The sequence below is a fragment of the Adelges cooleyi genome, unplaced genomic scaffold, assembly GCF_023614345.1.
Source record: "Adelges cooleyi isolate 19-005CV unplaced genomic scaffold, UGA_ACOO_1.1 ACOO_flye_CR_arks_rails_tigmint_CR_PRNA_108, whole genome shotgun sequence".
Lineage (NCBI taxonomy): Eukaryota > Metazoa > Arthropoda > Insecta > Hemiptera > Adelgidae > Adelges > Adelges cooleyi.
The window spans coordinates 11,858,349-11,872,540 of record NW_026095761.1 but is presented as its reverse complement, the minus strand read 5'-3'; the positions used below and the strand labels follow the sequence as shown (position 1 = coordinate 11,872,540).

Here is a 14,192-nt window from a genome sequence, read left to right as displayed (position 1 = left end):
AAACTATATTAATTATTATTTGATATTTTAAACAATATTATATAACATATTGCATACAATTTAGTTCACACATCAGTATACAAACTAAATCACAATACACTGGGCACGTTTAAAATATGATGTTAGAACATTACATTGTTAGTCGATAAATGGTCATTAGGCGTACTGTATGATGGAACGGTTTTAGAATTTTGGTTATTAAATCATAGCACGGTTTGTAAGGTATAATTGACCAAATTACAAATACAAATTGATATTATAAAAAATAAATGTATGAAATATAATGTTGGCGTTAGACTGCAATTGCTGTGGAACGAAGGAAATAAATTTATATATATTATACATTTATAACAAAAAATAATGAACACAGGTATATTAGCATAATAATATTATAATGGTACATCATTTTTAAAACACATCTGCAAAGTCTGTAGCACTATTACCGTTGACGACAGACATGATGCGGCTCGGTTAGGTTAAACGATTGTCCGATTGTGGTGAAATACAAATTTAATTTTATAAACAGTTTTTTTTTTTTTGATTGATAACTGTAAAATTATTAACTAGATAGGTAGTATAATATATTATATATTTCGGTATAACAGTTAGTTTCTTTTCATAAAAATAACAAAAGACAACAATAATAATTAATAAATATAATATCCAACAAGTGCAATGATCGCTAATAAAATAAACAAAAAAATGATGTGATAATTTTCATAATATTGATCAATGTTTCTCAGAACAATTGTATACTGAACAGGATTTATATGAACGGGACCTAAAAAATAAAACATACAATTATAAACACAAAAAAAAAAATTCCTACAAAAATTTTTACGTACAACAAAATGGCAGTGACAGCCCTCGGGTTTAAGGCACGTAGATACGTTTGACATTTTGGTTTTCTCAAACAAAAATCTCCATCTTATTGGTTTTACGAACAATTTTTATTTGGCCCGGAGCCACTTCGGGCATGCCTAAATACTTGAACGATATTACGACTGTTTGATCGCCAAAATTTGCCTCTAACCTGCAACCCGAACAACAAATTATGTAATTTTATGTTTTTAGGCATTAATAAAGCTTTGGATAAAAAAAAATATATATATATATAATTAAAAATAAAATAATAATATATTATTTGAAATTATAATTTATTTTCAAAATCAAACTATAAAAAAATATCTTTTAAAAAAACTTTTTTTAAGAAGATCGAAAGCGAACAGTTTTTAGGAGGTTATACATGTATATTAAGAAAAAATGTGGTTTTAAAGTGGAACATAAAAGGCTATTTATTTATGAGAGAGCAAAGGATAGGCAATTTTTGACAAAAATTTATCTAGTAGCTATTTTTAACTAATTTTAAGGTAAAAAATATATTAAGTTTTTCTATTAATTGAAGTTATTTTTTTCCAATTTGTCGAATAAGTTTGATAATAAATTACTTTTGTAGAAGTCATTTTCTGTAACTTACTATTTCTTTCTGTGGGGTCTTAAATGCTGATTTTAGATTTAGCTATTAGAAAATAATTTAGATTTTTTAGAAAAAACTATAAAAAAATTTAAAATATAATTTGTATAAGCTTTAGGGTATAAATTTTGTCTTATACACAATTTTTTCTATGAGTAGAAGCCATTTTGTTCTTAAAACCTGACAAAATAACGCTCACTTAAAATTATAGATTTTAGTTCTGTAAAAAATATTTAAGCTCATCGACCTTTTTCCCAGGTTATTGAAACACTAAAAATGTGAGAAATTTGAAAAATTCAAATATGATTTTAAGTTTGAACACAATTTATCAACAATCGATTCCCACAAAACCCTAAAAAAGAGGACGATAAAATAGGGGTCATTTTGTCAGGCTTTAGGTGTAAAACGTCAAAAATAAAACCAACCGCTTTCAATGCTCTTAATAAATATTAATATGAACTATACCTAGTGGATATGTTAACGTCGGGCGAAGTCCCAGAGACGTTTTGGATTACTAAAAACAACTTGGTCACCACTTCTATGACGTGACTCGTTTGAAGAACAAAATCTCCTTTTTTCTTGTATGTACTGTTGGACGGACCGGCGGCAATAGATCCCTGATGGAACAAACATCCGCTGGGTGTGGGAGACCATTCTCCAGTAACGTCGTCCTCTTCTTCGTTTTCGTCCTCTTCTTCAGAACACCTCACGTACGCCTATTAGTTATTACATAAAATTATACATATTTTTTTTTTTAACATTAATTTATTTTTGACGAAACTATTATTTGTTTTGTAAGATAAACTTGGCTAATGAAAAACCACTCAAAAAGGTGCTTCATGAGATCACTTTAAAAATTATTCTAAAACCCATGTCTCATATTTACTCTATGTTTTTTGTGTAAAATCGCACCTTGAACACAGCTACAGAAAAAAAACTTACGGATTTGATATGAAAAACAGCGACATTGTCCAAAAAAGGTGACAATGATAGCTGATAAATATCGGCCGCCGGCACTCGATATTTCACTTGTAACGTTCTCTGATCCAATATCAACATGGACTTTGTTGAGATCACGAGAAGAGTCGGCACAAACTGAAATATAAATCTGGTCAGAATTTTGTTTTTCTTTCTCAAGAGTCGACAAGCCATTACCTTGCCGCTACTTCTTGTAATTTTATTGACAATGTCTGCAAACACGACGTGCTGGTCGCCGTACTGCAAGGCGGTTTTCTTCCACTGTACGTGTTGCCGCAGACGTACGTAGTCGCCGGTGAACGGATGAGCGACACTGTGAGAATAACTTGCTTTTCGGTTTTTAAACAATATGCTGGCGGTGACTTTTTCTCGCATGCGATTCCTCGAAGTTTGATCCAATTTGTCTCGGTATTTACGACACTGTAAAATTGACAATAATTGTGTTATATTTTAACGCCGACCTATAATTTTAAAGACAAAAATTATTTGGAAATAAAAGTGTTCAAATCACCCTCCATTTGTGGTGAAGAGTTTCTAACAAATAGTGAGTGTGCGCAAACCGAGAATTGGTCAACGGCACCCAAGATCTGCTAGTAGGCGACTCCATTGAATGATTCAAGCATTTTGACAACTTAAATAAATATTGTCGCTTCTGTTTTATGAGAAAAAAAAAGTTTAAATATTTTCTTTTTTTAAAACGTTAGAACATTAAGTTGACTCACCTGCCAAGTCAAAAAAGTTCTGCAAATACATTTGGCGGCCAAAACGGTGTCAGTCATCCTATTAAAAATAAAGCTTAAGCTCAACATGAACACAACCTACTAGACGTATGATGTTGGCAATTACTTATAATTTCGGTAGATTTTCGTCGGATTGCAAGGCGTTTTGTGTCGTTTGAATTTATGCCACGCTTCCTGGACTAAAGCGGCCAACTGATTCAAACGCTCTGCTCTTAACTGCTCTAACTCCCATACAGACCTCGGAGATCTCACGAAAACTTTGGTCACTCCGTAAACAAACTCTCCACAAGGTATTGGTAGGCACACGACCAACGACCGTATAGATTTGGCCGTGTTTCCAAATCTAGGCCTTGGCCACGTCGACGGACTGAGCATTTTGTAACGATTCAAAAACTCTTCAAACGTAAGGCGATAACAGAAACCAGCCCTACGCAACCGTACGATTTCCACCAAACTGAAAATTTAAAAAAAAATGATTGAAACTTTAATTACAATTTTTTTTCAAATAGAATCGGTGAATTACCTGAACCATCTTATTTGTTGTTTCACAAAAGAAGCATCGAATGAATTGGTCTGGCAATGACGATTAGGAGACAAACACGTGACGTAATGCAAGTGACGACTAGACAATGTCGCCGTAAAGGCTTCGGCCCACACCCGTAGTTGGCTGGCTGGATTTGAAACTGTAAACGCAGTCACTCGTTCTGGATTTCCTGGAAGCATATTATTTTCATGTGTGTTGTAGACAAGTCGGATACTATGTTTTCCGTGTTAAGTTAATGACAAACGACAATAGTTGCACGCAGTCAGAGTTGAGCATTTTCAATTATTACCTTCCGGGAACAACTCCTTTAATAATGGATGCGTGCCGTTAAACATGGCACAACACAACGTCGGGCTTAAAACGTTTTTATTTTTTTCCACAAAAGTGTTGACGTTATACTTGACCGGTCCGATAAAATGATTCAACCTTAAATTATTTTACAATTAATACACAATGTATTTGATTGTCTTTAATTTGTTAGGCATATCAAACATGAAGAATAATGTTTCATCTTACGTAAAACAATCGTATAACGATATTTGCTCCATCCTGGTGTGAATTCCGTCATCAGACGACGACTCGGATAGTTGTTGTAGAGCGTATATTCTTTTCAAAATTGTTAGGCTATTGTTGTCAGTGATGAATTCGTCCAAAGTACTTAACAATCCGCCTTCGGTCTACATTTTACAAATTATGAATTTAAGTCAGCAGTTGAAACACACACACGAAAAGCCCAAATGACTTACCTTGTATATCAATTCGCAAACCAAAGTGTTGTCGTAAAATGGAATTAGACACCAGTGTAATCGCTCTATCGCATATTCTTGTTGTTCTTCTTTCAGCGTTGTCGACAATACTATATTGTGGATTTTATCCGTACAAGAATTCACTACAAAACTATCCCAATCCATTTTACTGTCGGAATAGTCACAGCCAAACGCGTCCAATATTCCTAAATGCCTCCGTTTATATTTCGCTTCGGCTTTGATACACTGGTTTATTCTCCATACAAGCCACGAAAACAATCTAGAATACAAAGACTGTGCCAAATGGTCTTTGGCGTTGCGAGCCTCCTTAGCCGACATTTCAGACAGCAAACTCGACGATGACGTCAGTGCCTTGTTCAAAGTCTCTCCGTCCATGCCTAACAGTTCACCTAACTCGTAAAGCTCTGAAAACAAACGATAATGTATGCTAAACTGGCCTAGATAATTTTTTTTTTTAATCAAAATAAACAAATGAATTATTAAGTACCTATTTTTAGTGCATCAATTCATATTATAACTCAAATAAAGTTCTATTTACTCTTTCAAATAATTTATTAGTGTCAACTTCAAAGACTATTTTATTAATACATATTTTTTTGTTAAATATATTAAATAATAACTTTAAAAATGTATTTTATTTAATAACACCGGCACACAAAAAAAATAAAGTAGAATGTGCATTTCACCGGACCTACCTACGGGTACGTATTTTGGTGCGCTGAATCCGAATTCAAGGTCAGTTTGACCCCTACACCCTCGAAATTTCGAGAAAACTTCGAAAAACCGCAAAAATGATGAAAATCGGCAGTTTTAATGATAAAAAAATTTTTTGGAACTAAACTAAGCGTGATTTTCATGTATTTCGATCCGCTGAATATGAATCGAAACTTTATTGAGACCACGAGCCGTTTTATATGTGAAAAAATCACACAAAACTCTCGAAAATTCCGAAAAAGAGGCAAAATCGTAAACGAAAGAGGAATCCACTACGAAGATCATTTGAGGATAAAAGAGTGCGATACAAACGAAGGAAAGTTTAGGATTCGTAAAAATCATTTCTTTCTATCTTTTTATGTCTTGTGTTTTTCACAGATTTCAAGTTATTTGATTTATCTACGTTATAGAGTTTTTATTTTAGGCATTAAATCATGTTCAATCTATTTTTTTTCTGTTATGAATGGTCTTTTTTACAATTTTTTTGAACTTTCCAGCTCTAGAGGGTGAATAGACTAAAAAAATTAAGATGCGAATTGAAGACATCAAAAGATATAAAATTTTATTTGAATTGGACCAGAAGAAGTTTTTTTTATCATGAAAACTATATTTTTTCGGAATTTTCGAGAGTTTTGTGTGATTTTTTCACATTTAAAACGGCTCGTGGTCTCAATAAAGTTTCGATTCATATTCAGCGGATCGAAATACATGAAAATCACGCTTAGTTTAGTTCCAAAAAATTTTTTTATCATTAAAACTGCCGATTTTCATCATTTTTGCGGTTTTTCGAAGTTTTCTCGAAATTTCGAGGGTGTAGGGGTCAAACCGACCTTGAATTCGGATTCAGCGCACCAAAATACGTACCGGTAGGTAGGTCCGGTGAAATGCACATTCTACTTTATTTTTTTATAATTATAATTATACACCTCGTTTTTTTTTTATAATTATTTCAATTTTTATAAAAAATTGATTTGAATTGATAGCTACAGTAATATTTTTAAAAATAAAATTTTTTTTGTTAATTCAGTTATACTTAAATCATTTTTTTAATTTTTTTTTTTTTTTTTAATAAAAATGTTATTCAATATCTAATGTTTATGTCTGACATGATTATTGTTAATCGTTTTTTACCCAAAACAATAATTATTTTTAAATGGAAGAAAATTTTTAAATAAATTGGAATTGAAACGCATTTGATATTCAAAATAAACAACACGTCAATTAATTAAAAAACATACCGTAATCGTTGGTGATGATGCAGCCTTCGGTTCCGTCGATATTATTGGTCGGCACTATTGTCAAATTGCCCAGCTTTAATATGCTGCTAACTATTTTGAAAACGCTGATTACATCTAATTCAGAAATTCCCAACAACTCAAATGCACACTGCGCCATCAATAAAAATTGTTTTAAACAAAATTGGCCAATACATTTAAGCACCTAATCAATGATTAACGTTCAGCCCTTACCTTTGTCGAATGATATGCCGATTGAAAATTAACAATATCCAATTGCCTCAGACGATTACTACATTTCAAATAAACATAGTTTTCCGAGTTTCTAGTAAGTTTCAACGACTCTGAAAACAAAAAATTATTATCAGACTATATTATAGTAACACGCTTAAGTATTTTACTTTTATTCACTTACTTAACAAATGAATATCAGCGCCGTAAATCAGTTGATAAAATAAATGAAAATTCCTATTCAATGCATTTTGTGATGTTACTCTAGACTAAAAACATGATTATTAAAAGCAGTTATGTTTATTTCTTTACCACTTGTAAAATATTTAAAATAATGTTTGCCGTCATGGAAAATTAGAGTATTAACTAAATTTATTTGTATAGTATACCAATATGAGTGTTAGCTTACTTTATCCAACAAGTCTGATTGCAACACAATATAATATAATAGGTTATAATATTTTTTTTTTTTTTAAACAGACAGTCCTACGTAATAAATTATTATGTTTTTCTACTTACATCCAGAAAAGGTCGCTCCCAAGATATTTCCTTTAAAGTTCATTTCCAAGTCTATGTGTTTTATCTAAGCAACAAACATTTTTATATTATAGTACACTTTTTAAACAACAATTAGCTGTTTGCAATTTTCATCATTATCACCGTTGACATTACTTACAAAACGAGATGCATCTCTATGAATATGTGTTTTGGCGTTTCCAAAAGCTAAAAGAAAAATTTTAATATTACAAGTTTTATTGAAAATTTTTTATGTCTAAACTAAGTTTTCTTACATTGCAGTAAAATGTTGGAGTTCAATAACCGTTGATTGAGCACTTTGTTATTATCGTTGTACTTGCATAAACACTGCAGCAACATTGACGTACAATAGCTTTTGCCAGAACCGGATACGCCTTGTAATACAATCCACTGATCTTGGGCCGCGTCCACCAACCATCGTACGCACCAACCAGCTATGGCAAATCTGAAATATGCAATTGCAATATGAAATAATATTCAAGGCGTGCGTTCAATTTAAAATTACAAGTGTGGCGGCAAATGGCCCGATCTCGGCGACATGTACGTTTGACATAACAACGTGGACATTTGTTGTACTTCCTTGTGAGGATTGACGGCAATGAGCATATTTCCCATATAAGTCTGCAATATATTAAAAGTTACAATTTTAAGCGTAAATCATTTAAATCGGTTCACAGATTAAACCAAGTGACAATAAAAATGTTCTCAATCAGAATAATGGATAGAACATTGTTAAATAATAAATGTTTTAAAATGTTTACACACTCACATAAATAGTATTTGAATTATATCTGCAAGACAAATTCGAGATAAACGTTTCTTCAGTCAGTGGATCGAGTAGCACGCTATCCCAGATTCCATCTTCGTCATTGAGATCCATTAGAAAACGTGAGTTTGGTTGCCGACAATAGTCAATCGAACCCTGTAACATTGTACATAATAGCAATGACATAGTATTATTGAATTGTGTTTGCGGCAGGCACTATCTGGTACCATATTGATTGTGTAGGCATTTAATCCACTTATTATTATAAGCACCTGTCAACTTTAACAATATAGATTTATGGTTTACAGTATAAACTTTAAGCTTAAAAAATAGTATAAAAATGAAATTGTTTTCTGTTACTTAGACTAGCAAATTGCTTTATCAAATAGTCTTACATCATAATTCACTAATGTCAATATACTTTTACACGTGTCATTAAAACTAAAGGTTAAGCCCTTCAATTAATCAGAATATGAAAAAATTACTGACGCACGGAGGACTTGCGTAATCTTAATATTACTAGACAATATTTAATCATTTGTCATTTAATTAATTCTGTAAAATAATTTTTTTTATTAATTATTTTTAATTTATCTTTCAATTTAGCCTGAGTATTCAGCATACTCAGGTGATGAAAAAAAAATGTTTTAAACATATATAGGTAACAATTATTTTTTTCTAATAAGTGAAACTGTTTTCGATTGGAGTATTTCTTATGAATTTTTAATGAACTTTGTTAGAGTATTTCAATAACACAAGAAAAAATACATTGTGTATGAAATCAAGCACGTGTTGTACAAGTAAGAGTAGTATCTTACAATAAAAAGCAATGTTACTTACTTTTGTATCAGTTTCGATAATGTAATATTTATTTCAGATAGAACGAATTTCTAACAAGTAACACGCATTACTAGTTTTAAATAAATAAGTACACTATGTTGATTTTTTTAATAGAAAATGTAATAGAACTATAAAACGAACGTGTAAGTACTAAAATCGGAAACTTTTGGTTTTAAAAAGAAGAAAAAAAATAAAAATTACGTAAAGGTAGCTTTGGTAGATTAACAGCTTTAGTCTTTACTAGGCTAATTGTAATTTGTAGCATTGATAAAACAAATATCAGGTTTCGTTAAGTGGGCACGGTTTATGTGATAACAGACTGATAACAAGAATGATATCAGCTGTTCCATGACTACAACGGCCAACCGCGGTCCTGAGCAAGGTCAAAGACCCATCAATAAATTACTGTCCTAAACGGCTCCAAGTTCTAACAGGATCAGCCATAATTTGGTAATTGGTTGGCTGCTTATTACTATTGAAATTTCCAACTTCATAGGTACTAAATAATCGTTTTTGAACTTACGGTTTTAATATATTTTGCTTATTCGAGCTCAAACAGCACGTTTTGACATTAGTGAAAAAGGGGAAGTGGAACGTTTTCGAATTAATCTTGTTTAGCCTAAAGAAAATTAATACAATTTAGACTTGCCGACACATTTCAAGATGTATTGTAAAATATAAAAGAATGAAATGCGTTTGTGACAACCACTGCAGTGGCTTATTGTTTAGGTATAATATAATGTCCACTAATCACTGTTTATTCGTCTACCATTAAATCCCAAGAACTTGCCAGGGTCAAATCTCAACAATATTGATTTATTTTTCTAGGCTTCTTATTGCTTGCTCACACTAAAAATATATACACTCCTGTGTTTTATATGTATGTACGTGTACAGGTTAATTCCACGACAACAACTTTGTAGGTATAGATAAATTACTAAATATTTACCTTATAGAGTACTATCCAGCAATGAAAATACCAGTTAGTTACTTGATATGGTAACGTTTGTAATTAATTATCTTTTTAGATTACGAATAATTCGCTAAAAATGTGAAAGTTTGAATATTGTCTAATAATGTAACATAGCATAAACTAAAGACTGTCTATAAAGAGTATAAAAAAGTTGCAATTATTTTTGGAGAAAATGAGCAACTCGACCACAATCACCCTGTATGATAAGTTCACCGTATCAGGCCAACACATTAAGTATAATAATAATAACGACTTTGTTCATGTATTATTATTATAATTTATACAATTTTATATTTTGTAAAACTCACTTTTTCCCGTTGGTCAAGCTGCGTTGTAGACAACGTCCAATTCAAATATTTTGTCTTCTACAGCGACATCGGCCTCTGGTCTCATTAGGTATCATAGTATTGTCATTTGTTCTAAATTGGTTTTTAAGTATAGAAAACTCGAAATTGTATTGTCAAAGAACAATATCACATAATATAATATGTATTTAATTTAATTTAGCTCTAATCTGCCGATCTGTGTAGAAATTATGTATAGGTAAAAATAATTTAAAATATTGTACAGCCACAGCATAGAATGATTTTTTGTCTATTATTCATATTTGCATGGTAAAAACAAACGAATATCCACAGTACAACAACAGAAAAACATTAGAATTTTAGAAAATGTCAATATTTTGGTCTTAAGCAATTTTGTATGTCTCGAATCGTACATTTTGTACAATTCAGTTAGTTACCCGTTTTTCAGTGTGAATGTTATTTATTAAAAATAAACACTAAAAAGCAAATCAATCAAAAAACCATCTTATAAACACTCTATTGTGTTATTTATTCATTGGTAATGATAAACGAATTGTTACAGAATATTTTGCAGCATTGTAAAGCATACAGCTACTCGTTGCAACATTCATAACGGTTAACATTATACAAAATAATATGTAACTTTTGAGTTTATTTAGACATATTTAAATAAATTTATTATTATGTAAAAATCGCTATACTAACCTATTGATAGAATTTACATAGATAATATTTGACGTTCTTTGGCACGAGCTTTATTGCGTTTTTGTTATAGCACACTGCTGTTCTATTAGTAATTTCTTTTTTTTGTAATAATTTTGTATTTTATTTATTATATTGTTATTACTTATTCGTGTAGGTAGATAGGTATACCGTGATATGACCATAATTTAGTAGGTATGATGTGCCAATATTATTTACTAAATCAATTTCAGTTGGGTAATTAATTTTCCAACAAAGTAATAAAACAAATATGATTAACGCATACCAAAGGTACACATCGGTCTTGTGTCTATACAAATTGGCCAAAGTCCAATAAGTTTCATTTTTAACAGTTAAGATAAGCGAACTTCTAGAACTTACAATAGAACAGAACAAATATGTGAACAGTGAAAGCATTGATTGATACAATAATAAGTAGTACATGTATAATCAATGGTAATAGATATACAACGACTTCTAAACGGTTTTGAATTTGATTTCCCAACACAGCTCTACTGTGTTCATTTAGATACACTTTTATCAGTAATGATTTAAACGGTTTTTTTTTATCGAATATGAGAAATGTAAATAATTAAATAAATTATTACATATTTGAATTTGTTAAATATTATATAAATAAATCATGTTGTACGCGTATCGATTTTGTTTGATGCATTTAAAAACCAACAATAAAATATTATGCGCATTAAGTAAGAAAGCCAAACAAAACACAACAAAGTTCTTTTTATTCTAATCATAGGCAAATAGTATAAATACAATAGTATAAAACATATACAGTGTATATTTAGTATAATATATTTTTATCGTACTTCTTACCAGAGGCATCGAGACTGGCGGCTGCATACTGACAATGAGAATAATAGATTCTACTGACCTTTACCGATTATATTATCTACCGTTTGTACAACATTAATCAGTCTTAAATGTAAGACGAATTAGAATTGTCGGTATAACCAAAAGTAAACCAACAAATACATTTAACTTGTAAAACTAGTACATAATCCACTGTGCTCTGTAGAACAAAAAGGAAGTTTTAAATAAGTAATTTTGATCATTGGTCATTACGTCGCAGCATCTAAGTACCGGGAAATAAAAGAAATTTCCCAATAATTATTTGCCTAATCTCTGATCTATAACCCGTTTAATCTAATGTAGATTACACTCGTTTCGCATAGGTATATACTAGTATGTACATATAATTTAAAAAAACACTAATAGGTACTATTATTTATCAAATATAGTTCAACTTAATCGTGTACTGTTAGTACTACTACTAATTATAACATTTTACAAGCATTTTTTCTCATTATTGTTACTATCATTATTTATGTACACAACATAATATTTTATTACAGCTTCACAGACCACAGAGTAAAATATGTTCTATAATGTCAAGTGATTACAGCTATATAAAGTGTCAGAAGATAATAATAAAATAGGGTCATTTGAAATAATTATAGATGTATTTTGTGTATTACAATACACTATAATCGTTTGTCTTAGTGACATATAATGGTATATATAATATATTTTTGATAAATATGTGTGTACAATCAGTACATTATAACCGTTCTAATTTGTAATAAACGAGGGCAATATTAAACATCAAAAGAAATGTTGTGAATTATGTTAGTTTTTTCGCTTTGACATTTGGTCATCGATTCAGCTAGTTATCAACACCTTAAGTAATCCAAAGAAATGGCACAATTGCTTCACAAAACTGAGTACTTAAAACTTAGAAGTTGGAACTTACTGACCCTAGTAGAACACAGTTGGTAATTTAAAGCTAATCATTTATTTTTTTATTTTGATTGTTCATACAATCAGTCTATGACACGAACATGCCATTGGCCGGGGATCTTTCAAAAACGAGCATCAGATTGTCTTGCTCAGTAGTAACAATACACACAATAAGAGATTTATTTTTTTACTCAATTAATACCGTCGAATATCGAAGAAAATATTTAAGGAACTCAAGAAATCAGAGAGAGAAATTCGTACCAGAAAAATAAATACATCTAGTCAAATTACACTTAAAAATGTACTATTATAATCTTAAAAAAATTAACAGTAGTGTCTTAGTGTACAGTTTTTAGGATTTTACACAAAAAGGTGTATGCAATCTGCATACATCTATTTACATAAAAGCACTAAATAAGTTTAACTCCGACACACTAAATTTCATTTTTAAATAATAAGAATAAAAAATAAAACTGCAATAACAAGTATGTCAGGTCTGACAATTTATGAAAATGGTTAAGTAGACCGTACCTATACAGTGTGTAGATACTTTACGGTGTAGGGTGAAGGAAGGTATTTTCGCGACATAAGCAATTTCGTGATATAGTTTGTTGATCGTATCGCGTAATTCCCTATTAGAAAATTGTCTTGAAAATCACACTGAATCTTAAAACACAGTTATTTTAACAATCGGTGTGATTTTCAAGACAATTTTCTAATAGGGAATTACGCGATACAATCAACAAACTATATCACGAAAATACCTTTCTTCACCCTACATAGGTAACATACTAAATTTGTTTTAAAAAATCTGTAGTAAAAAATTAAGTTTTGAATGAGAAAAACCCCACAAAATAATCCAATAGGATGATTAATAAATATAATATTATGACCTATTACGGCGATTTTTACCTTTTTTTTTACCGATTACATTTACATATTTTTTATTGCGTTCAACTTGCACCTTGTACTTTGACCGTATAGAATATTAATTAGCCAATTAAACGTTTTATGATTTGTATTCTGTGCTGTAATTTAAGTTAATTAAAAAAAAAAGGAATTAAATGTAACATTACCATTTAAGGTTCAAAAGTTACCCCATCCCCTCCCCCTTTAAATGTAGTTTCTGACTGAAAAAAAAATTCAAAATATATAAATTATTATTGTTTGATAAAAATTTAAAATTTAAAAAAGTTCACTTCTTCACCTTTAAAATCCGAAAAATCCAAAAAAAAACTATACGAGTTGAAAAAGTTGTCAACTTTTGCTAGCTAAACTTGTTATACCAACCCCCCCCTACGGGGGAAGGGCGTTTTTTTTGTTTTTTGTGTTATTTAGGACCATTTAGTTTAAAACATATTGAATAAAGAAAAAATTCAGTACTAAAGTTTTAAGTTTTGTTGCCCTTTCCTGAATTTTGCTCTGAAACCCTCAGGCACAGGTTTATGTGTTGTATATTATATTATTTTTAGTGAATTCCTGTGTATACTTCAAAGCTATTAGAGTGCATGGTCGATAAAAACGGTTGTAGTTTTGAAACGCAAAAACCGAACTAAATATAAATGTTGCTTAAAATACATTGGTTTATATATATTAAATTATTTAATAAGAGAGTCCCAAAATAG

General features: G+C 30.5%; 1 protein-coding gene across 3 annotated transcripts; it reads right to left on the bottom strand.

Moving 5' to 3' along the window:
• Positions 1-161: 161 nt before the first annotated feature.
• On the bottom strand, positions 162-10,251 carry LOC126847487 (unconventional myosin-Ia). 3 transcript variants are annotated; one of them, XM_050587752.1, is made up of 22 exons: positions 10,108-10,251; positions 7,990-8,142; positions 7,726-7,841; positions 7,475-7,665; positions 7,360-7,406; positions 7,203-7,266; positions 7,093-7,106; positions 6,868-6,952; positions 6,687-6,796; positions 6,456-6,603; positions 4,483-4,907; positions 4,253-4,413; positions 4,026-4,162; positions 3,716-3,905; positions 3,299-3,646; positions 3,175-3,232; positions 2,964-3,104; positions 2,630-2,872; positions 2,417-2,569; positions 1,940-2,190; positions 846-1,033; positions 162-781 (listed from the first exon to the last, which is right to left on the bottom strand). In XM_050587752.1, exons 2-21 carry the CDS (start codon positions 8,098-8,100, stop codon positions 910-912), a joined length of 3,117 nt encoding a protein of 1,038 aa, XP_050443709.1. In that variant the 5' UTR covers positions 8,101-8,142; positions 10,108-10,251; the 3' UTR covers positions 162-781; positions 846-909. The 3 variants fall into 3 exon arrangements, with proteins under 3 accessions (XP_050443709.1, XP_050443708.1, XP_050443707.1); XM_050587751.1 differs by lacking the exon at positions 10,108-10,251 and adding an exon at positions 8,827-9,078; XM_050587750.1 differs by lacking the exon at positions 10,108-10,251 and adding an exon at positions 8,214-8,232.
• Between the last annotated feature and the right edge of the window lie 3,941 nt (positions 10,252-14,192).

Coding starts and splice junctions, on each gene's coding strand:
- LOC126847487 (XM_050587750.1), bottom strand. Junction 7,842..7,989: donor ATAATTCAAATACTATTTAT/GTGAGTGTGTAA, acceptor AATATATTGCAG/ACTTATATGGGAAATATGCT. Junction 3,233..3,298: donor AAAATCTACCGAAATTATAA/GTAATTGCCAAC, acceptor TATTTTTAATAG/GATGACTGACACCGTTTTGG.